Source organism: Gobio gobio (assembly GCF_949357685.1).
Source record: "Gobio gobio genome assembly, chromosome: 7".
Classification (NCBI taxonomy): domain Eukaryota; kingdom Metazoa; phylum Chordata; class Actinopteri; order Cypriniformes; family Gobionidae; genus Gobio; species Gobio gobio.
The window spans coordinates 32,456,001-32,480,145 of record NC_137103.1 but is presented as its reverse complement, the minus strand read 5'-3'; the positions used below and the strand labels follow the sequence as shown (position 1 = coordinate 32,480,145).

The window sequence follows — 24,145 nt, the reverse complement described above, 5'->3', positions numbered from 1 at the left end:
AAGCACCGTGTGTTTATTCTTTTGTGGATGATATGACTTTTGAAGGATCTGACTTGAAGATCATTTCAGGTGATTCTAGTGGGACTGGCAAAATGATGTTCTACAGATAAACATTGTGAGGCAATCAATCTCAACAATTATTTTGCTGTTTAATGTAATCATGTACACTACTGTTTACATGTTTTGGGATCAGAAAGAGTTAAAATGAAATTAATACTTTTATTCAGCAAGGATGTATTAAATCGATCAAATGTGACAGTAAAGACATTTATAATGTTACAAAAATTTCAAATAAATGCTTTTCTTTTGAATATTCTGTTCATCAAATAATCCCGGGTAAAAAGTATCACAGTTTCCACAAAAATATTAAGCAGCACAAAATGAATATTTAAAATATTACAATAGAGAGTGGTTATTTAAGTTGTAACAATATTATTGTTTTTACTCTATTTTGATCAAATAAATCAGCCTTGATGAACATAAGAGACTTAACTTAAAGGGTTAGTTCACCCAAAAATGAAAATTCTGTCATTAATTACTTACCCTCATGTCGTTCGACACCCGTCAGACCTCCGTTCATCTTCGGAACACAAATGAAGATATTTTAGTTGAAATCCGATGGCTCAGAAAGGCCTCCATTGGCACAATGACTTTACTCTCTCAAGACCCTTAAAAGGTAAAGACGTCGTTACAAAGTCCATCTCACTACAGTGGTTCTACAATAATTTTATGAATCGACACTGAACACTGATTCACTGCAGCTTCGAAGCGTTATGAATCAGTGAGTCGATTTCAGCAGTTTGGCGGTTTGACATGCGATTCTGAAACTGGACTGGACAAAAGAATATAGTGTGAAGGGAAGTTAATACAGTAGGTGGCAGTAATGCAACAAATTGGATGCAAGCTGCCGTAAAACTCCAAAGAAGAAGAAGAAGACACGCGATCCGAATCATGATTCGACAACTCGCTGATTCATAAGGCTTCAAAGCTTCATGATGCAGTGTTTTGAAATCGGTCATCACTATATAAGTCGTTAGCGGGTTTTTTGCGCACAAAAACTATTCTCGCCGATTCATAAAGTTATTGTAGAACCACAGTAGTGAGATGGACTTTGTATGACGTCTTTAGTACCTTTTATGGGTCTTGAGGGTGTAAAGTACATTGTGCCAATGGAGGCCTTTCTGAGCCATCGGATTTCAACTAAAATATCTTCATTTGTGTTCCTAAGAAGGTCTTACGGGTGTCGAATGACATGAGGGTAAGTAATTAATGACAGAATTTTCATTTTTGGGTGAACTAACCCTTTAAAAACAACAGTGGTACGTTTCCAAATAAACCTCTTAATTTCCCTTTTAATGACACTGTTGTCCAATATCATTAATAGTGTGGCTTCTAACTTAGTTTCTAGCAACTATATACAGAGGATACTGTCAATCCTAGATTTTTAAATCAAGGGGTTGAAATTCCAGACATTCCTTGTCTGTAGAAGTTCATCGCCAGACCAGTCCAGTCCAGTGGAGTCCTTCCTGTCCTGTCTGACAGACTGTGTGCCACAGGGGTGAGAGAGAGAGAGAGAGAGAGAGAGAGAGAGAGAGAGAGAGAGAGAGAGAGAGAGAGAGAGAGAGAGAGAGAGAGAGAGAGAGAGAGAGAGAGAGAGAGAGAGAGAGAGAGAGAGAGAGAGAGAGAGAGATCCTTAATGAAAATGAGCATACATGTGCACATATATGCAAATATGTGTTTGTATTTATGTGTTTTCAACAATGCAGGATGAAATTGTAGCCCTGGTGACACTGTGAATGCTGTAACCACTAAATTTGCAGACAATGTCCAATTCACTTTCTGCACAGATCACTAGAGTTCCAGCGAAACATAAGTACAAGATACAGGTACATACATAGTAGACATACTTTGCATTTTTAGCAACACAGAATCAATTGCCAAGCCAAGTAAAGAAAGTACTTATCTGAGACATTCCAAGACCTTCACAATTTCACAATCAATACATGTGCTTTTATGTGAATGTCATTGTTTTATTGTTTCTCATTTTCAGACTGACCATTACAAGGTTTTAAACCAAACCATACATGTGTTCCTTATAATATTTTACACTGGATGTCATTTATAGCATTTGCATTACTGATTTTAAAGTGTCAATTTTACAGTGATTCACTTTTAATATAACCCTGGTTGGGAAGCTTTGCTTTAAAATATTAGACAACAATTGTTTCACTCTTGTTGCATTCTTGAAGATCTTTACAAAAAAAGGGGAATAAAACTGACAGATCTTGCCAGGCTGAAATGCAAGGCAAAGCATTTCACGTGGGTGGTTGAGAAGGCTTTTTGAGAAACCCTGTTCTTCAGGGCCTTCAGGATCTGAGGAAAATGGTCAAATTATCTCTCAAATGTCTTCACCATCTTGTGCTTTTTTTATCGCTGGTCAAAAGGTTCCAGAAACGAGAGAAAGAAATCTGTCTGCTATCATTCGTCTAATGAAGGCTGAAGTCTTTTCCTTTCTCATTACTGTGATGCCACAAGCGCAATCTCTCAGCAGACCCAGAGTTTGCATTCACATAACAGTCAAACTGAAAAACCTGTTACCAGCAAAGCCATCCAAGATTTAAACAAAGGTAGCAATTATATGTAACACGGGCATAACTTTAGTGTGCTCTGCAGTGACATGTCTCTGCATACTCGGGAATTTTCCCATGATATGCTGAAACACAAATCATGCAACGCTATGAGTGACATCTCAATAAGTCACGAATAGGCCTAATATGAAACTAAAGAGAAAGACGATCTACAGACTCCCATTAAAAAAGAATCAACAACAGGATGTGTTTACGTAGAGGACAGGAAACACAGCACATTATTGAGATGGTTTACAGTATCATTATGCAACTCAAGTTGGTACAGCGTGTATTCATTCAAGTAAATTCACTTAAATTACTGAAGCATGCGGTCCAAAAATAACATAATTTAGAGGTATCATAACAAGCACTTATTTTCTCTGCTTCCATTGAACTGTCAGTGTAAAACTGCAGGTTAGTAAATGTATTTATTTATTTTATCTATATTGTTTTATTTTATTTTAGTTATTTTCTTGTTTGCAGTGAGTACCTTCTACCTGCAGAGGTCAGGCCTCACTGCAATTCATGGGTGATTATGGGATATCTTTATTGAAAAGCTGTTTAAAGGGGTGGTAAAACACATTGTTTTGAAGGCTTGACTGTGTTTGTGGGGTGCACTGTAACGTGTTCATGCTTCGTTTTAAAAAAAATTGCATTATTTTTCATATATTTGACCTTTATTCTACACTGCTCTGTCCCTCCTTGTAAAACGGTCTGATGCTTTCCGGGTTGAATGAAGCCAGTCCCTCAAAAATACGCGATGGGCTCAGATTGGTTAGCTGGCCCAGTGTGTTGTGATTCGCTAACCGCAGTGCACGTTTGTCGGAAACGCCACGCCCCTTACCTGGAGGCTGTGCTTTGGGTAGTATTAGAAACAATGGCGTCAAGCCCGAATCAGACCCAGAACATTTTAGTGAAGATGATCGAGCAGAACCTGTTCAACCTGTTCAGTCCTCAAGTGTAAAGACTGCGGATCTATAGTGATCGCTACTGAATGGCACCATTACTTTTGTATTTTTAGAACGATTATAGCCAAATATCTGTTGCAAGAACTATTAACGTTAAGTATGAATGAGCATTTAACAGACTGGTTTGCAGAACAGCGTTGTCATCTGTTTACTTCCTTGCTACAACGTACAATTAACCTATTACAGGAAAACACATCGATGAAAAATAAATCAGACTTACAGGTTGTGGCCCGTAAACAGCTTCTGTTTGTAAATCCAGCTTTCAGGACAAGCCGTTGTGCAAATCCTGTATTGAACTCGCGAAGATTGTGGAAGTTTTCCTCCGCGAAATGTGCAGCGCGCGCGTCGTGCATCCACTCACTGGCAGTGTTTGTCCCACGCGGCTGACGTTGTGTGAATCCTGTATTGAACTCACGAAGATTATGGAAGTTTTCCTCCGTGAGATGTGCAGCGGGAGCCCCGCGCGCGCCTGTCTCTGTCTCATACACACGTGCATATAACATGCTGTATGTTAAACGCTCTGCAACGCTCTGAGTCAATTTTCTCACTCAGATAGCAAAAACGTGTGTGTGTGTGTGTGTGTGTGTGTGTGTGTGTGTGTGCGTTTACTATTTTTGACGTTATGGGTAGGGGGATAGAAGATACAATTTGTTCAGTATAAAAATCATTAGATCTATAAGAAGTCAGATCACACAGTAAAAGTGCATACGGTCCAGATCCTGATATGTGTGTGACAAGGTTTATATCAGGCCTGTCTCCTTGATGCAAATATGTGTTCTACATGTTTGAATTGTGATGAACTATCCCTTTAAGTATAATGTTTTGGCATGACCTATATTTCTGCGGGGATGTGGGGTCACTTGGGTGATGGTTTATTCTTTGTTTCAATAATCTGAGCACATGACAAGAGAATACACATACCCCACCAAACTACAACAGAGGAAACATTAGCGCTGTTTTCTTTTGTGTATGTGTGTGCATGCAGTCAGCCATGGGAGAGGGAGGCAATCGCCTCTAGTCTCAGGAAATGAACGGATGTGGGAGATTATGTTTATGTTAGTGTCCTTTAATAACACTCTTACAAATATCTAAGTTATGCATGTTGCTTTGTCCCTATTGATTGTCATTATCCAGAAAATGACCTCTGGTCGAAACAGAATAATGTGGCGTGTTTATCTATGATATGAGCTTTCCAGGTGAGGTGAGGCATTTATTTCACAATGTTTACTTCACGGATCTATGAATGATTTAGTGTCTTTCCTTCTCTTTGTTCTTTCAGACTGTTGAGCAAGATTCAATAGGCTACTTTGTTAATTTTCAAAGTCTGACCTGGGCTTAAACCTTCAAATAGCTCATAAGAACAGCACATTTGGTCAATTATCCTAATGCACTTATTTATTAGTTTCTGCTGGATGTCTGTTGACTTTTACCCTGCACAGTTAGCATTAAAGGTCTTGTAAAATATGTTGTTTGTTCTGTAAATAATATGATCATTTGCTCATTTTAAATATTTTTTTTTCTCTCCTTCTACATTTCTAAAGTGATAGTTGACCCAAAAATGAAAAGTTAGTTACACTCATGTCTGATTTTCTATATAGCCGAACCCTATGATTCAGTGATTTCGTTCATTTGTTGAATGCAAAATGAGTTATAGTTTTATCAGTCCAGGCCAGTGTTGTTTTAGTGTCATTGAGATACTATTATAGTTTTTATTATTGTTTTGAATTATTCAATTGTTGTATTTAAGTTAAAATAGCTAAAATAAACACGTTTTTACTATTTATTTTATTTCAAATAAAGTTTATTTTATTTCAAGTAACAAAAGTTTTTGGTTTGAGATTTTTGATTTAAGTTTTAGTTAACTATAATAACCCTTGTCCAAGCTGCTCTTTTCCATGTGAGAAAAGTGAATGGTGAGCACATTTTTAGAGCTTGACAGGCCCAGGTCCCCATCCAATTTCATTGTATGAAAAAAACCACGTGAACCTTCATAAAAACCTCTCCTTTTGTGTTCCACAGAAGAAAGAAGGTCATACAGGTTTGGAACGACATGGGGGTGAGTAAATAATGACTGAATTTTAATTTTTGGATGAACAAATGCCTCTTTGGATGCCTCTCTATAAGCATTCATATAGTGTGTGTGTGGTGCTTGAGTCTGGCACGGTGTCATGGCCACAGATTAACTGAGTTCACTGTCCAAACACTGATTTCCATAGTGACATTTCTCCAGTCTGCCGGACAGCTGAGACAAAACGGCAGCAGAGATTCATGAAGAAATGACGAGACATTCAGGTGCATGCACACAGAAACAGATACACCCACATTCCTTCACACAAACACTCCTGTGGCTAGTGTCGTCCAAATATGCCTCACTACACTATCACAAACATTACTGACTGCAAATTCAGGCTGATCAAACAATACTGAAATTGCACCGAGGGAAAATATGCAATGAGACACTTTCACACTGACACTCTTTACTCACATTACTCTGATGGGCTGGACTAACTACCACAGCAACCAGGCCCCTCCCCTGGGTGTGTGAGAGGTTTTTAAGTGGAGTGTTGGGAATGTTGTTTTTAGAGAGGCGCAGAAGGCAGGAGAGTGTCTGTGAGAGTCAATCTAACCACACCGTTTAAAACCACCAGCATTGACTCCAGGATGGGTGAAGACTCCTCTCACGCCGAGCGAAGCACAACCACCTTACCCAGGGAGGAAAGCACCCCGACACCACCAGCTCAGGATGCCCAAGATCTCCTTATTTCGAGCTTCAACCCCAGCCAGGTGCCCTCCTCCCCCGTCAACACCCTTTCCCGTCGGGGCCCAAAGTCCCCCACCAGCCCGACCAGCCCCACGGCCCCTGGTGGCCAGGTCAGCGCCATCACGGTGGTGGCTCTGCTCGACAAGCTGGTGGTGATGATTGAGTCGGTGCAGGAGAACCAGCGGAGGATGGAGAAGAAGCAGGCCGAGCTGGAGGGGGCGGTCAGGGTGGTGCAGGGGGACGTGACCCGGCTTACCAAGAGCCACATGTCCACGGCCAACAGCGTGTCCAAGCTGCTGGAGCGTTCTCGCAAGACTGGCAACAACGTGAAGGAGGTGAGGGAGCGCCTGGATAGACAGAGCAGCCAGGTGAAGCGTCTGGAGGCCAACCACACCCATCTGCTGAAGAGGAACCACTTTAAAGTGATCATCTTTCAGGTGAGCAGATTGAGATTGTCCAACTCTTGAGGAAGCTTTAAAGATAAAAAGATGTGTCTGAATGAGGTTTTTCTACACTTGAGGAACCTTCAAAGACAAATTAAGTTTTTCTACACTTGAGGAAACTTTATAGCTTGTTTTTCATATATAAAAATAAATAGTTTTAAGGCTATAATTACACTGTAACACATGCTTTTTTTTTTAAAAGTTAAACTCCATGTAAATATTTTTTGACATATTTGCAAGGGGATGCACACTGTAATTGCAGAGAAAGTTAGATTTCAGTGTTTTAGGGTTTTAGTGGTGTGTGACAGGACACGTGTGCAGTAGTGTATCATGAATGAAACTAAAGTGCATGGGAATTCTTCCTGTAACTGCAGATGGTATGAAATGTTTGAAGTTTGCGCAGATTGCAGAGGAATGGCAATATGTGCATTTGTGTGTGATCATTTCAGAATGTGTATTGTTACAGAATGTGTGTAAATGAGAGTTGTCAGTAGCTGATCTTGAGCTTCCTGCAAAACTCTCACATTCTTCATCATTCTTTGCCATAAAGCTCAAAGATCACTTTGTTTACAATAGGCTCATTAAATTAAAAGCCTCTCCTTACAAATAAATGTAAAACAAACTGAGATTGTAAAGTCGAGACTTCTGGCTAAACCAGCTTTGTGACCTGTGCTTTAGTTTCCTCTAATCTTTGGTGAGGTGTTTTGTTTGTTCAGATAATGCAATTTTACACACTCAGGAAGTGCTATTATACTTTATGCCGGTTGGTTAATGTAAAGGGTGCGTTGTGTTGATTTAAGCAACTGCGTAGGGCTCATGCTTTTAGAATAGTATTCTTATCTGATTGCCCTAGAGCGAGCCACATGCAGCTTTACATGCTGGGACAGTGATCTTTAACTTGTAGAAGCAGGTAGAGGCATTTCTTATGGGTGTTAGAGTTCTGCTTTTCAAAATGATTTCTGGGAATCAGTTTTCCTGAGGCTAATGTTATTCAATAGCAGAATGAGCTAAATGTCAAAGAGTGTTTGAACCTCAATAGATATGAAAGCACAAACTTGTATCTTGCTCCTTTGAGACTCATCCTGATCCAGCATGTTCACCTGATCATTCACAAAGGCATTAACTAGCATAACATTTTGTAAAATGTCAAAAGGATGTCACATGTTTCCTTCATAAGAAGTCCTTCTTCATAAGAATTTCCTTTTTTGTACATTTGATTCTTCATCAAAGTTTTCTGAAACAGGCTGAGGTTAACAGATTGTTAGACTTAAGCATGCAAATTCAAAATGAGTAACTTTATAAAGACTCCTAAGTAAAACAGGAACTTTTCAGGATATGGTTTTTCATAAACTCTTTTAATAAGAGCAATCTCTCAGTGTGGAGAGAGTTGATTATCGGGGTGATGATGACTCTTGACTAATCCAGCTGTCAGAGTGGAAGCCCATGAGGCTGAACAGTGCGGATATTGGCTGATCCCAAGTCTTAACCGTTCCCTTTGTGATCGCTAGCAGCAGGTGATTTTCTAAAGTGATAATCAGCCTGTATTCAGCTTGTTAAAACTATTCGGCATGAGTGCAGGCTTGCAGAAAGTTTGCTGCAGGAGATTGTAATATCTGCTTTGGGAACGTGTTGTAAGATGAAAAGAAGAGCGAGACACACGCACACATTAACTGGACTAGCACTTCTGCTATGAAAATACACTACCATGTTTTTATATAGAAATTAATACTCCTATTCAGCAAGGACACATTAGATTGATCAAAAGTGGTAGTAAAGACATTTTATAATGTTACAAAATGTCTAATTTTAAATAAATGTTGTTCTTTTGAACTTTCTATTCATAAAAGAATGAAAATTCAGCTTTGCCATCGCAGGAATAAATGAATATTTTAAAATATATTAAAGCAACACACACACATGTGAATATGTCATGTACTGTATGTGTTATTAGACAGTCAGGTATGGAAGCAAGTTTCCACCTCAGAGTAAAAATAAAAATAAATAAAAAGGTAAATCTGGTAAAATTCATAATTGCAAATTTGCTTTCATGTAATTGTGACTTTGTTTCCTATACTGTGTGTCAAACAATGATGTTTGTTGTCAATCTTAAACTTTATCTCACAGTAACCTTTATTTTCACCTGACTTCCATAGTTAGTTGTCATAGTGTGTCTTATAGTGGTTTAGTTCTTATACAGTATTTTGGTCAAAACACACTTTCCCATGTGGTTAAGTGCCTCAGTGACTGCACAGGCATGTACTTTCCTTTCTTGACACATGTTCGGCATTATAGCTGCAGGTGATGTTTCACATTTGTTGCACATGTGTCAATACAAATATGACGTGACAATAGGGCAGCACGATTATGACAAAAATCATAATTGTCGATTGTAATTGCGATTTATTAATTATGATGATCACAATTTACATTGAATGATGTTTTGAATGGCTTATAGCATTGTTTGAAGCAACTGTATGCCATTTTTTATATGAAAATAAACAAGCTGAAGTCTTCCTGAAAGACTTTTATTGCTTTTCTATAGAATTAAGCCTCAATTGTCAACTATACATTGTATATGGCATTATAATGTTATACTAAAACTATATAAAACAATAGAAAATCCCTTAAGATAACCTGTAGAAAGAAAAAACAACACTCATCTTAAAGGGTTAGTTCACCCAAAAATGAAAATTCTGTCATTAATTACTTACCCTCATGTCGTTCGTAAGACCTCCGTTAATCTTCGGAACACAAATGAAGATATTTTAGTTGAAATCCGATGGCTCAGAAAGGCCTCCATTGGCACAATGTACTTTACACTCTCAAGACCCATAAAAGGTACTAAAGACGTCGTTACAAAGTCCATCTCACTACAGTGGTTCTACAATAACTTTATGAAGCGACGAGAATAGTTTTTGTGCGCAAAAAGAACCTAAATAACGACTTATATAGTGATGACCGATTTCAAAACACTGCATCATGAAGCTTCGAAGCGTTATGAATCGGTGAGTCGATTCAGCGGTTTGGATCGCCAAAGTCACGTGATTTCAGCAGTTTGACACGCGATCCGAATCATGATTCGACTCACTGATTCATAACGCTTCGAAGCTTCATGATGCAGTGTTTTGAAATCGGTGCATCACTATATAAATCGTTATTTATAAAGTGCACTTTTTTTTTTGTAATAGCACCTTTGAACGATTATGTAATTGTGGAATCTGTAATTGTAATCACGATCGGAAATTCGATTAATTGTGCCCTATGTTATAAGGATCTTTAATTCACTGACTCTTTTAAGTCAAGACATTTTTCTCTTCTTTTTGTTTTCTGTCTTTCATAATGGAAAGTGATGTGCATGTCCGTATACCATAGGCCAATAAAACAATGGTGTATTGTTCTGTAGAGCGACCACCCCTTTAACACTATTGAAAGTAAACACAGAATACAAAAACAAGGGAGAACCGTTCGGGCTCAGAAGTTTGCTTTGGAAGAGCGCTATTGCTCTTTGGTTGCGCATTTGCTTGTTTTGTAAAAAAAAATTGGCATCTTAATGATGCTCACGCAGCCTGTGTGGTAATTATAAAAGTTCTGTGCACTGTGTAAAGGCATTTGGAGATGGAAGGTGTGGTTCGAACACACAAGGGCCCTCTGAAAGAAAGAAAGAAAGAACTGCAGTAAAGACACTGAGTTTGGAGAGACATTCCGGTCAACTGCCTCGTTTCCATTAACAAGCACTAATGATCTGCAGTAATTACTGCCCATTTAAACCTCTGTTTGTCTATGTTTAATGCATCACTGCTCTTTCTGTGTTCTCAGGAATACATGAGTGTTGATTCTTGAAAAAAGTGGTTCTACGTGCTGAAGCTCTTCACTGCAGTTTCACAGTGCTTTTGAAAGGATCATTAAATGTGTTCACAGCAATAATCTAGACAACTTCTCATAACATGCTGTTTTTGTTCATCTAAGATATAAAGATCGGTTATGTGTGTGTTTTCCATGACGTCAAGCAGAAAAACTCTTTCTATACTTATAAGGGATAACATGCACCTTAAACGTCTTCACCAGGACGTGCAAGGTTTGGCAAGCTGCATGACTGATGGCAAACATGAGGATTTTATGGATGGTTATAAAACATATTTTATTGCTTTTATGTTTTTGAAGGAAAGAAAGATTTGGCTGAGATGTTTCTGCAGTGGGCGTTCACGAAACCATCTGACAACTGTCATTTTTTACACCTTTGTAGTCGCTTCGATTCCCCTCATTAGTTCACCCTCTGAAATCCTGTTGAACATTGTCAGGGTTTATTTTGGCCCAGAGGTGCCTTGGAACGCCTTCATTAGGATGATGTAAGTCTGCTTGGGATCCAAGCAATGCCACGTATGATTGACCAAGTTAATCCATTTGTTTAATTGTGCATTTCGATTTTCGCATAGATGTTCAATCCTCAAGATCAGGAAGTTCAATAAAAGATAAAACAAATATGAGTGTGCAAATGTGAATTGTGGGAAAGTGACAGTCTTTCAGGGTGGGAGAAGGGAAACAACCAGATAGCCAGTGTTTACAGACCCTCCCATAACGAGAAAGAGCTTTTTATAGCGACAGAGCAGATCCTGATGATCAAAACACATTCATTCTGATAGTTCTGCACGATAACACTTGGTTATACAACAAAACACATTCTTTCATCAATCAAAAGCATGATTTCCAACAAAGATTTGTATCCATTTTGCGTACCGGATGCACGCAGTTCATTTTGTTCAACAACAAAGAGTATTCATCGGGATTTGATTGTGTTGATTTGATCTCATCAATGATTATATTCTCTGACACTGAGAGAAAATGTGTTTGCTTATTGTGATCGGTGCATTTCAGAGATTTGTTCTGGCTATTTTAATCTGAGAGCATACTGATTCAGAAAGAAGAAAGAAAGAAAGAAAGAAAGAAAGAAAGAAAGAAAGAAAGAAAGAAAGAAAGAAAGAAAGAAAGAAAGAAAGAAAGAAAGAAAGAAAGAAAGAAAGAAAGAAAGAAAGAAAGAAAGAAAAGCATGAAGAGATTGTGATGAGGGAGGAAACAGCAGAGGAGCAGAACAAGATAGAATGAACTGGACGAGAACAATGGAAAACAAACTGATGTATGAGAGAGAGAGAGAGAGAGAGAGAGAGAGAGAGAGAGAGAGAGAGAGAGAGAGAGAGAGAGAGAGAGAGAGAGAGAGAGAGAGAGAGAGAGAGAGAGAGAGAGAGAGAGAGAGAGAGAGAGAGAGAGAATCAGACATATTTCGGCCCTGTGCAGGATTTCTGGTTTGACAACGCGACTCCTCCCTTTATCTCTGAATAAGCACACACATATAGCCTGTTTGTTTATTACAACGCTCTGAAATACTTGATTCTGATTGGTCAATCGCAGCATTCAGATATGTTTGAATAATGACAGCCAAACTGTAAATTTGACTTTTGCCCCAGAACCTCCTATTCTGTGTTAGTTTCATGTTTCTCGTATCATTCCACAGATAATACAGCCTACAAACACCCAGTCAGGGTTTATTTTGTGATGATGACCATAAATGAAGAACCATTGACCTATTCACTTTGGTGCAGTGGAGCTGAAGTGTGCTCATGCACTTTCCCGCCTTCTAGTCATGATTCCTCCAGCACCCAGCTTAGTAATGTTTGCAAGGGATCATAGTTAAGTGCGGTGTGACTCATCCTGCACAACACAGATATTTGTCCAATCAAATGTTCTAAGGATTAAGAATGCCCCACCCCCTGAATGCAAATACCATCTGCAACCGACTAGAAAGTAGCAATGGTTCACTGGTTAATATATTGTTTTTTTTTTTAATAGACAAGCTCTTTGGTATGCCCCACCCAAACTTTCTGTTTAAATAAGAAATGAATCAAGGGTGAGGTGAGGTGAGATCTGAAAAGTCAAGCCCTGTGAAGATGAAATGATCCAGACACACTCTTTCTACAGGTGTTATTAGACTCACTCAAAGAAATACAGTCTAATTAGAAAAATGATACTTCAGGGAGCATGACTAATCATGTGATTAATTCAAGCGGCCAGACAGACAGAGACAATGAAGCTTTCTTAATATGAACCTGAGAGAGAGAGAGAGAGAATGAGATACAATCAGACCCCTTCTTAGACAGCTTAGTTCTCATCAGCTCAGGCAATAAGTCAGAATTTGCTTTTATATAAAACAAAATACTCTTCATTTCTGCAGGGCAGTTAACCTCTGCTAATTCACTAAAAGACGGTTGAAAGTCCACAGATGGCCCTTTAAGTATCACTTTCCCATAGTTTTTACCACAATGCCGCAGATCGGAGGCGTTGATAGCACATTGCTTTGCCCAGCATCTCACTGAACTGTGTGTTCAAGCCAGTTGGCTGTTGCTTTATACTTATTCTCTCCATCTGGAGCGAGGCCAAAGATTCCCTGAACTTCTTCCACACATCATAAACAGGTAACGGATGAGCGGGCACATTTTTGTCTGGTTTGTGTGCGTGTGTGTGTGTGTGTTTTTTTTTTTTTATGGGGCATCACATATGGGCTGTAAGTCATGTGTTTTAAGTGTTCAGATACGTGTTTTATAAACTTGAAAAGGGTTAAATTAATAAATGGTTAAATGATATTCAGTCATGATATCCATAGTAAGATTTACAATCAAAACTTGTGCAGATGGTGTAGACTTTTTATGAGTCAGATTTGCATAGGACTTGACAGCTGCAGAATCATTTCCCCAGAAGACAAAGTACAAAGACTGTGCCTTTTGTACTGTGCCTTTTTTGTTTTGTGGTGCATGTTTTTCATCTTTCCCCCGTTTTTCCGATCTTTCAAGTTATTATTATCATTAACTAATATAAAAACTAAAACCTTCACAACACAAATAAATAAAATAAAATAAAGCTGAAATAAGTATTACATGAAAAGCCTAACTAAACTAAAGTAAAATTAGAAATGTTCGGCAGCTTACTAAAATACATTTAGGTTGAAGCACTATAAAATTAAACTGGAAATGAATAACTAAAACTGAAATAAAAATAAATTAAACAATAAATAATAATATTTTTTAAAATAATAATAAAAATGACAAAAACATACGCTGTGTCCCAATTCGCATACTATCCGTACTAAATAGTATTCGAAAATAGAATTAGTATGTCCCAAATCGTAGTATGTTAAAAATAGTATTCCAAAGATACCAGGATGGTCTATTATTTCCGTTCAGAATTCGAAGTGCAGATCGACAACCCAATGCAAATTGGACGAGGATTCGATTAGAACTACAAACGCGGATAAAAGTGTTAAAAACTACAAACATGACAGTTGTGCGAGTCCGACGGTTAAGTAGAGGTTTAGATAAAGGGTGTTGAGTGATCAATTATCAGTGTTTAACCTGACGAAAAGATATTTATTCAATGTTATCCACATTATATTATTTTTCACCTCTAACAGCATTGTGAACTTTTGTAATGATACGTTGGGCTATTAAAGCTACAATATGTAGCATTTTAGCAGTAAAATATCCAAAAAACAGGCCAGTGTTATATATTTTGTTCAGTTGACTTACAATATCCCAAATGTTTCCAACTATTTGCAAATCGTGAGAAAATTGCTATTTTAACCCAGGAACCGGGACGTGTGAGGGAATCGCCTGTCAATTCCGTCATATCTGCGTTACCCTCGGTTTCCTAAACGCTTTACTCTTACTGCAGTGTGCCACCAGTGCCATAGCAGCCGCAGAGCGAATGCACAGAGTAACGTCATAACATAATTTTCAACACACTCAAATGTATCTAATATGATAAACAGAGTTGCGTTACCTCATACCACTGATCTATAAAATTATTCTCTATATAGATCAGTGCCTCATACTCATGACCGGAAAAGCGGAAATGGCGCTGGCGACTGCGGCCTAATGAAAGTCCCACTGCTCGCGAGACATGTGTTGTGTTCATCTTTTTAACAATCGCTCCAGCTGCCTTGTTCAGCTCCACAACACTCGGTCCTGCTCTGCTTCATACTACAGTAACATTAATAATCGCATCCATGAACATGATTTCTGCCCGAGTCCTATCCCGATTCTTTTCCACCGGCTGTGAGGTGAGAACCACATGTCCCAAGAATCTGCGCTCAAACGTGGCATCATCAAACTACGCCTTTGTTTTGAATAGGCGACCTCTAGTGGACATACAAGTTACATAGTGCACCTTTAACTTTTAAAAGCATCATTATATTTAAACTGCAAACACATGAGGAGAGTCTCTGCATTAAAGACCCACAAATGGCAGATCAACGTGCTACTACATTTCTCTCCGATACTGTAGGAAATGAAACTGAATGTGGAAGATTTTAACCGTGACGATGATTGACAGGCCAGTTTAAACGGTGACGGGATGCACGTAACTAAGTGACAGAGTCCGTTATAGATGACGAAGTAGTATGTCCCAAAGCTTGCATACTCTTCTGCTACACACTCAAAAGTATGTTTTCTTCACAAAAAGAGTACATACTTTAAGGTCGTAGTATAAGTAGGCAAATTGGGGCGCAGCAATTAACAAAATGACTGAAAGTTAAACTAAATTTAAAATAAAAACAAAGTATAAAAATAAAAGCTAATTCAAAATATTCATAAATACTATATAGTATATGAAATAATACTAAAATAGCACTTATCGGCTAGATTTTTTTTGTGTTTGTATATTAAGTATTGTATTGTAGTGACAGTCTTTGAGAGCCACTTTCCCTTAGTAAGAACAAATGCGATACTGCAAACATCCACCAGTGACACATCCTTCCTTTGTGTGTGTTTTTTTTTTATAGTATATCATCCTCTATTGTTCTTATATGTGTCTTTCCTCTGTTTCTTTCCTGTGCCCTTGTGTTGTAAGAGCCTGATCAAGAGACTCACACACACACACACACACACACACCAGTCTCTCTCATCTCTTTCGATGTTTCCACTCCAAAAAGTCCAGAGGCCTCCAGCAGGGTGCATTAATTATACAGGCTCCCATTACACACACTGAACCAGGGGTATCAGCATGTGACACAATGTTTTCAAAAGTTCTCCCTCTCTCTTTTCTTCAGTCCCCTCCTCTTTCTCTTCCTCTGAGCCTCACAAGCCATTGTGTATTTAGATAAAGGTCAAAATCTGAATGGCAAATGTCTTGATTTATCACTTTGTTACCGGACACAGGGCTGTGAAACAAATGTTAAGAAAGTTGGGTACAGAGCAGCATCAGAATGACTTTAACAGCTTCAACTAAGAATGCAAATGATAAATGAAGAGTGAAACTAACCAAACAGAGACTCCCTGCTTTGGTTTTCAGCTATTCAAAATATGAATGTAGAATAGTATGTAGCTAGTTGCATGACGTCATTCCCCCCCAAAAAATCTAAAATATGCATCTTTATATTAATATATGTTAGTTTTACTACTTTTTATGACACTGTTACTGTTGAGACTCTTTTAATAAAGCCTTCCAATTGGGGTCAACCTACTACTGTGTGAAATTTCCCAGGCTTATATAGAGATATATATTTCATGTGTGCACTTTTCGTCTGACAAGACCCTCAAGGTAAAAACTAATTAGATTTGAGCAGAACCAACATATTTCAATAGGGAATCATTTTACAGAATCAAGGTTTTTTTAATCTAATATCTAAATCCCTAAATCTCATCTGCGTAGTTTCTTGGTAGATTACAGTTCTTGTATGGTTGGATAAAAAAACAACATGAAGGTGTTGCCTAAGTTTCACTCTATTATTAATTATGAAATAGAATACAAATATAGACATTACCAGGTTATTAAAAGCTGATACTTTTACAGAGCTAACCGAACTCCAGCCAACTCCCAGCTCTGGTTTCCACGTCGCTCTTGAACCTGAGGGGTGTTACATGTGCTCGTGAAGAAACTGGTTTGCCCAGAGTCAACACTGGTTTTGACTGGATCTCTGCCCTCAGGTGATACTGGGTATTCAAAGGTGAAATGTTAACAAAGATGAGCACAAGTACCATCCCTTTAGACCATTAAAAAAAATAAACATTTGTTACACTGAAAACATTTTAGAATACTTTCTCGTATTAATCAAGAAAGACATTGGGATTAGTTATTGAATGTAAAGTGGGAGTTGCATTCCTTCACTGGAATTTGTAAAACAACTTCTTGATAATAGCACAGAGTTTTGTGCTCACAAGCAACGCATGATGATCAGGTTGTCTTTACATTATGATTTTATTACATTTTTTGCATTTTTATTACAAGTTAAAGGAACGTGTGAACATTTTTTGAATTAATGAAAGCTAGGCTAGTCGATGTTTTACATAAACACTTTTTGTTATACTGGTTGAAAAACTCTTTACATCCTAATAGCAATTACTATTAGAAGTGGTCTATTAATCTTCTGTGGAAGTCTCAGGACCAAAGCATGTTCTGAGTTTATATCCTCAGACTCTGATTTTCTATCAAAGGCAAAATGAATCTGCAGCTGTCAGGTGGTCACTGTAATTTTGACACGTTCCTGGATCAACATATTTTGTTGATCCTAGAACAAAATTCCTGTCAGAAAGTTTAGTGCTAACCCTATTCCTGACCCTAAACCTTTTTTCTATTCCTTTTTTGTTGCTAACTTATCCCTGTAATCAGAGGGAAATGATGGGTGAACACAAATACAATAATAATGGTAATATCCCTCAAATCTGATTGGTTGATTGAAATGTTGTCTCATGATCATTAAAGATGTTGATCCAGGAACATGTTGTATTTTATGTTCATTATTTATTGTAATGTTATGTGCTTTGAGACATGAGGTATTTCACGTTATCTCATGACGCTTTGCAGACTCTACTCGGGCTCTGCGTGTTCATGTGTTTTGGAGGAGGCGTGGTTTTGGAGAGCGCTCTGAATTCGGGAGGATGGGATCTTATGCTTTCAAAGCTAGCCTCTATGAAACTGCTCAACCTAGCTTGAAAAGCACATAAATGAGTGCTTTATAGGATAGAACATGCTTGACTTGTAGGTTCATTTAAAGACAGGAACATTGGCATCTGAAGATCTATTTATGCATATACTTGCATTTGCAGTTTCATACTGAAATACTGGCAACGAATCTGTCATTTAGATGTTTAGAGCTTGGACAGTGCATGCTCTAAATTACTGGGAGTGTGCTTGGTGCCCTTAGGAGGGAGCAGGTGCGTGTGCAAAAGCTCCATTCGTGCTGTTAATCCGCCCTTCCCTGAGGGTCAGATCTTCAATTTACTCCTTAAGCGTGAAGCATAACCCCTGTAAACCTCAGCAGCCGTGTCTGAGGTATCTGTCAGGGGTCTGCGAGTATGAGGGGAGGGCGCGGGAGATAAGGGAAGATTCTGCACTGTCTCAGAGAGAGATTTGAAAGAGCATAGCATATTTTGTGATTTTTATTATTATTATTATTTCAGTGACTGAATATTTAACTCTACATTAGGTAACAGTATGTATATCACATATCTCATACATGTATAATCACAAAATAAGAAACAAATATAAGTGATAAAAATGATTGCATTCAACATATATTAAGCACAGTTTACCAAAAAATCTTGACTTGTGAAATGAGATTGTTTAGTGAAATAAGATTTTGTGGCTTTTTGTTAAATCAAAGCTTTTTGAAAAGGAATTTAGCATGGGTGAATTTGGGAGCTAAAAGTATATTCTGCACTCTCTCTGTGTGTGTAAGAGAGAGAGATTTGAAAAGGTGTGGCATATTTGGTGCACGGTAAAAAAAAAAGTCCGTAAAAATAGGGCACAATGTACTGTATAAATATGAAGGAATTTTCCATATTGGTTTTTTAAAGGTGTTTTACCTGTATTTTGAATTACACATTGCATTAGTTTGTGTTTTAAGGGTTAACGTAAAATTACTGGATAATGTCCTGGCAGAAAATGACCAAATATTTAATTATGCATAAGCTAACAGATATTTATATTTAATTTATAAGTAACATAATAAGTCAATAGGCAAAGAAGCGATAAAATGATTGCATTCAGCATATACTGAGATATGCAGCATACCCAAATGACTCGAGAAAGGAATCAGATTGCTAAGTGAAACAAGATTTTAGTTTGCGTTTTTATACATGTAAGTTTTAAATCAAAGCTTTTGAAAAGGAATTTAGTGGGAAGAATAAACCTAAACCTTGTGCCATTTTTTTTATTGCTTTGGAATAACTCCAAGACAATGCCTCCACATGTCTTCTCTATAGCTAGCTGTGCCACAAACAGGTTTTTCAACAGATATAATCGCAACGCAATATAACTTAAAAAAACAACAGTGCAAACTGACTCACCTCTTTGTTTTGCTCATTTATACAAGAATATTGTGTGCGGACCTGAAACTAATCTTTATAGTACAGTCTGGTGCAATGCCAAGGCTGTTGGTTTGTTAAAACATCAACTGATAAACTGTTTGCAGTGTAAGTGGCTTTGGAGAAGATTGTTTTCAAAAATCTACATGCAAAAAAATTTACATCAGATTCAGGTTATAGTAGGATTTACACAATATCTACACAATATCTGCACTGTAACCTTAAAGGTCAGGCATTAACACTCTTTCAGGCTTGGTTAAATACGTTTTCTTTTTCTCTAATTTCAGGAGGACAATGAAATCCCCTCCACTCTGCTTACTAAAGATGGCCTGGCCTCCACCTCTCAGGATGAAATCGCTCCATCTTCACCAACTCCACTCCCTGATTTAAACCACTCTCAAGATGAAGGCTTGCAGACCATCAGCCTCTCCTCCGATGACGATGAGGAAAAAGGAGCAATGAGCCCCCTGGCAGAGGGCGGTGATGATTCCATGGTGGATCTGCATGAAGATAGCTTCCCAGGCTTGGGAAATGAACGTCTAGAACGTTCTCGTGCTGACAAGTTCAAGCGCTCCAGTCTGAAGAAGGTGGATAGTCTGAAAAAGGCCTTCTCACGAAGCAGCATCGAGAAGAGGATCAACAAGATTGTGCCTCCGGAACAACGTGAGAAGATCAAGAAAAGCTTCACCCCCAACCACCCAAAGAGCTCCTCTTCCAAGAGCTCGTCCTTCCATGTCTCGCCAATGACCTTCAATGTCAAGAAGGAACGAGATGGAGACGCCAACTCCTCCCAGAAGCCCGGGAGCTCACCCAGAAACCTCACCCCAGTGGAGCTCCCCAATATTGGGGGACCTGACGGTGAGCTGCCCATGGCTGAGTTACACTCCCCATGTGAAAAAGCAAACGGAGATGATCACCACAGCCCCTCCACACCAGGAAGTGCAGATGGAGAGGTGTTTGTCACAGGTGAGGCTGGAGATCTTGAGAACGGTCCATCTGCAACTCTGGCTGAAGAGGAAGTGGATAAAGAAGATGATGACACTGATGATAATGATGAAAATGGGATAGAGGAAGAAGAGGAGAAAGAGAAAGAATCAAGACCCGCAGAAGAAGTGCCCATGTCTCCGCCGTCGACTGCAGCTACTGTTGAACTAACTTCTTAAACAGTTGTTTCTAGCCCTCTGACTTCCATCTACTTTTGAGACTTTGGGAAGCATAGTTACTCCCTTGTGCCACTAGTATCTTGTCCCCACGCTTGTTTAATATTATCATGTCTGCTGGAATAACATATCGCCCTGAATTAACCCCAGATATAATGTAACTATAACCTATTGTGTTATGTTCAGAAATTAAGCATGTTCTTGTAGGAGGAAATTCCATTTAGATTCCATTTCAAATAGATTGTGTACAAAGGCCCAGAGAATGGTACAGCAGTTCAGACCACTGTCACCACAATGATACACCGAAATAGCTATATTTTCCTGTGGGAGCCTGTGAATACCATGAAATTGACTGAACTGAAATGCCTGAACTCTCACTCGCTATCTATTTTTTTTTCTTTGTGTAGGAGAGGCAATGTGTGTGCCAATCTGCCCTTTGTTATGCTGGAGTCCAGACTCTCTTCTGTCAGTGTACATAAGATTTAGTATTAAATTGTCTACAATAAAGTACTATGGAAGTATTATGGTTTTTGGAAACGGTACTTTGTTTTTTTCAGTAACAGTATTATGATGCAAATACTCTGGAGCACCAAGTACACTATGGCATATCACATATGAACATGCTAGCACCATGAAATATAACACCATTAAACATCATTACCATTGTACAAATACAATTATTTTGATAAGGAATAAAACAGACAACTACAAAAGGCAAGAGCTGAAATGTAGACAAAGTTTTTTGTCTTTTATTAAAATATTTAGCAGCAATCCATCTCGAGGCTTGAATAAGTAGATGTCTATGAGGATGTTTACAAATTTGCTGGGGGAAAGCCAGCACAATTGACTGCCATCTCCATGGAAACCTTGCCCACTGCCAACAACTCTCCAATTACTGCTGTAGTGCACGGCAAGGGCACACACACGCAACCTAATAAATACACGTATACAGTGAAGCAGAAGTATTTGTGTGTTGTCAAACATTCCATATGGCTGATGTAATATCGTCATATTCTCCTAAACACTAAAAAAATTTTGTATTCAGACCTGTAAATATAAGAATTGCTGCCAGATAGACTTCAGGGGCCTAATTTATAAAATGTTATGTAGAAACTGTCCTGCTTTTTATCTAAGATCGTTTCTCAAAATACCCTTTTCACATTTCCGGGTTTCTCAGAAGCGGAAGTCGTGTTGGGTTAACTTTTATAGCAGTGGATGAGAGAATACATTAAAGGGTAACTTCAGCGATTTAGCATTAAGCTTTGTATCAGTAGAAACCCGGTATATTCGAATTATGGTACTTTTCACCCTCATATCCCCTGAGACGAAATTTTATTTCTGGAAAAAATCCTCCGATGACGCAAATATCGTCATTTTGCGTCATCTGAGGATTTTTGGCCAGAGCCTAGAGCAGGGCTGTCCAATCCTGATCCTGAAGGGGCACTGTCCTGCAAAGTTTAGCTACAACCCCAATTAAACACACCTGAACCAGCTAATCAAGGTCTTATTATTAGGCATACTAGAAACTTCCAGACAGGTGTTGAGGCAAGTAAGAGCTAAACTCTGCAGGAAAGTGGCCAGGGGAGGGATCTCACTCACAAAATGTAAATGCGCACGGCCGCTGCCGCTCGGTTCGGGCATTCATAACGGAGCGGTGTTTCAACTTTTCAATGAATTCCTATGAAAGTTTAGCTTCCACATGCGATCTGATAACGCACCAGACTGGACACGCGCCGTGCTTACCTCAGCTCTGCTCAGCGATGAATGAAATCTGACTCCTGCTGTGTCTGTGACGTGACTTTGGTTCGGCTCACTCACACTTTTTTGAAAAGACACATTTAGTTTTTAATTGTAGTGTTTATTCTCTAACTGAACGAAATGATTGTATTAAAACGACGGTGGGGTGGTGCCGTGGTGGGCAAGTGATAACCAATTGCCGTGGCTTTGGGAGTGGCCTTGTAGGGCAGCGAAGCAAGTGCATTCTGGGAGTTGTTGTCTTTCATCCACATGAGACAAAAATACATTTTCTGTCTTTTCTCAGTCTAGAAGGCACCAAATGCAAAAATAATTTCAAATTTCTACTACAAAAATGACAGTTTAAATACACATTCATCTTCCCAGCGCTGAAGTACCCCTTTAAAGCTGCAGTCTGTAGTTTTTCCTCTTTGGCGCCATCTCTGTTCGAAATCTGCAATTGCAGTTATTCGCGGAATTATCAACTTTACGTGAATTGTGCCTCGGCACATCACAGCACGGAGGGAGGAATCCAACGTTTTGAGGAGTATATATGCGGCTGTCAGTCACCGCACCGTTGTGGATACTGTCATTCAGAATCACAGATTATACTTTTTGAAAGTATGATCAACATAAGAATTTTCACCAGAAAACGTCATCTGAACAAGTAAGTAGATAACATCCACTTTTGTTCTGACCAACTAACGTTAAGGGGGGAAAAGCATTGCAGTAAATCGCGATGATTAAATCTAACGTCCGCTTATCATATCACGTCAACACGTGCAAATTATACTTTGTTTATAAATTGTTAATTTTAACAACATCAGCATAGCGTGACTACATTTCATGTGTATTAGGGCTACCTGTAGTTTAGTTTCCATTTCTGTGCGGTCTAATTTCTATCTGTCTTATACCAACAAATGAATGTAGAGTAGAGGAGAATTTCTCCCTCTCATAGCTAGCCCAAAAGAATTTATATTTACCATAATGCACATGGCAAAACGAGAAAGGCACAACAAAGAAAACTGTATGAATTAAGCGAACAAGTGTGCTTCTATTACATAATTTAACCATGTCTTTTCCAGCAGAAAAAAAAGCTGTCTCTGCTTCCGTTTTGAACCCCTTTAACACACGGTGTTCACGCCACCTTTCAAAAGCCCTTTTTATCCTTGTTTTCGCATAGGCCCGGTTGCAGTCTCTTTTTTTCTGTAGCCACTCCGAGGGTGCGTCTCAATCAGCTCCCTAGCTCAGTAGTCAGGGCACTGATCAGGGAGTCAGCCCATTGACTTATGTCCTGATCAGTGCCCTGACTACTGAACTAGGGAGCTGACTGAGACGCACCCCATAAGTCCGAAGTCTTTTGCATTTTTCAACGGGTGAATCTCCAGTTGTCACTGGTGATTGTGTTTGAACCTTTCTAGATCCGCCATCAAATTGATAAGTTTAATTATATCAAGTGCTGTGAGAAAAGGCTATAAATCTCCACCTCCAACATCCTCACACACAATATAGCCTACCAGCCGGGACACCTTCTTTATGTGTACAGATGTGACGTAATGACGCAAAGACATGCTTGAATTTCCCGCGGAAATCCACCAATACCACTGGAATTTAAAACATTATTACAAGCTTACCGTTGTAAATCGAGCTAAGGTAAGCAGATAGTATTGAAAACTGTCTGGTTATGTACTTGCTCAAATTATTTTGGATAATTTTTAACCCAAAAAAGTTACGGACTGCAGCTAAATATATTTGTTGTGTCCCCATATTTGCTCAAATAGCAAAAGAAAAACTCTTTCATAAAGAGGGGACAAATAGAGTGAGATTGATAACAGCAGTCAAAAGAGAGAAAGATTAATTCATTTTTGATTAAGGTTAATTTTACCGTCACTCCCATAGACGCTGTAGAAACACCCTCACAGCAGTGTTAACTTGTTTTTTGTAATTTATTGCAAAAGTAATAATACAAAGTATTAGTGTTATAAATGTAAAAAAAAAAATACTGAAAAAACTAAAAACATTGCAGGATTTGCGACCGTTAAAACGTGTCATCACAGTCTGTGAAAAGGGTCTAATGTGTGTGATTCCGAAAAACGAACCTCTCT

The 24,145-nt window shown here is 38.6% G+C and overlaps 1 protein-coding gene across 1 annotated transcript; it reads left to right on the top strand.

Moving 5' to 3' along the window:
- The first annotated feature begins 5,971 nt into the window (after window positions 1-5,971).
- Window positions 5,972-20,830, top strand: cavin2a (caveolae associated protein 2a). The gene is made up of 2 exons (XM_079822015.1): window positions 5,972-6,793; window positions 19,434-20,830. The coding sequence occupies exons 1-2, from the start codon at window positions 6,257-6,259 to the stop codon at window positions 20,307-20,309; spliced, it is 1,413 nt and encodes a 470-aa protein (XP_079678141.1). The 5' UTR covers window positions 5,972-6,256; the 3' UTR covers window positions 20,310-20,830.
- Window positions 20,831-24,145: the final 3,315 nt, after the last annotated feature.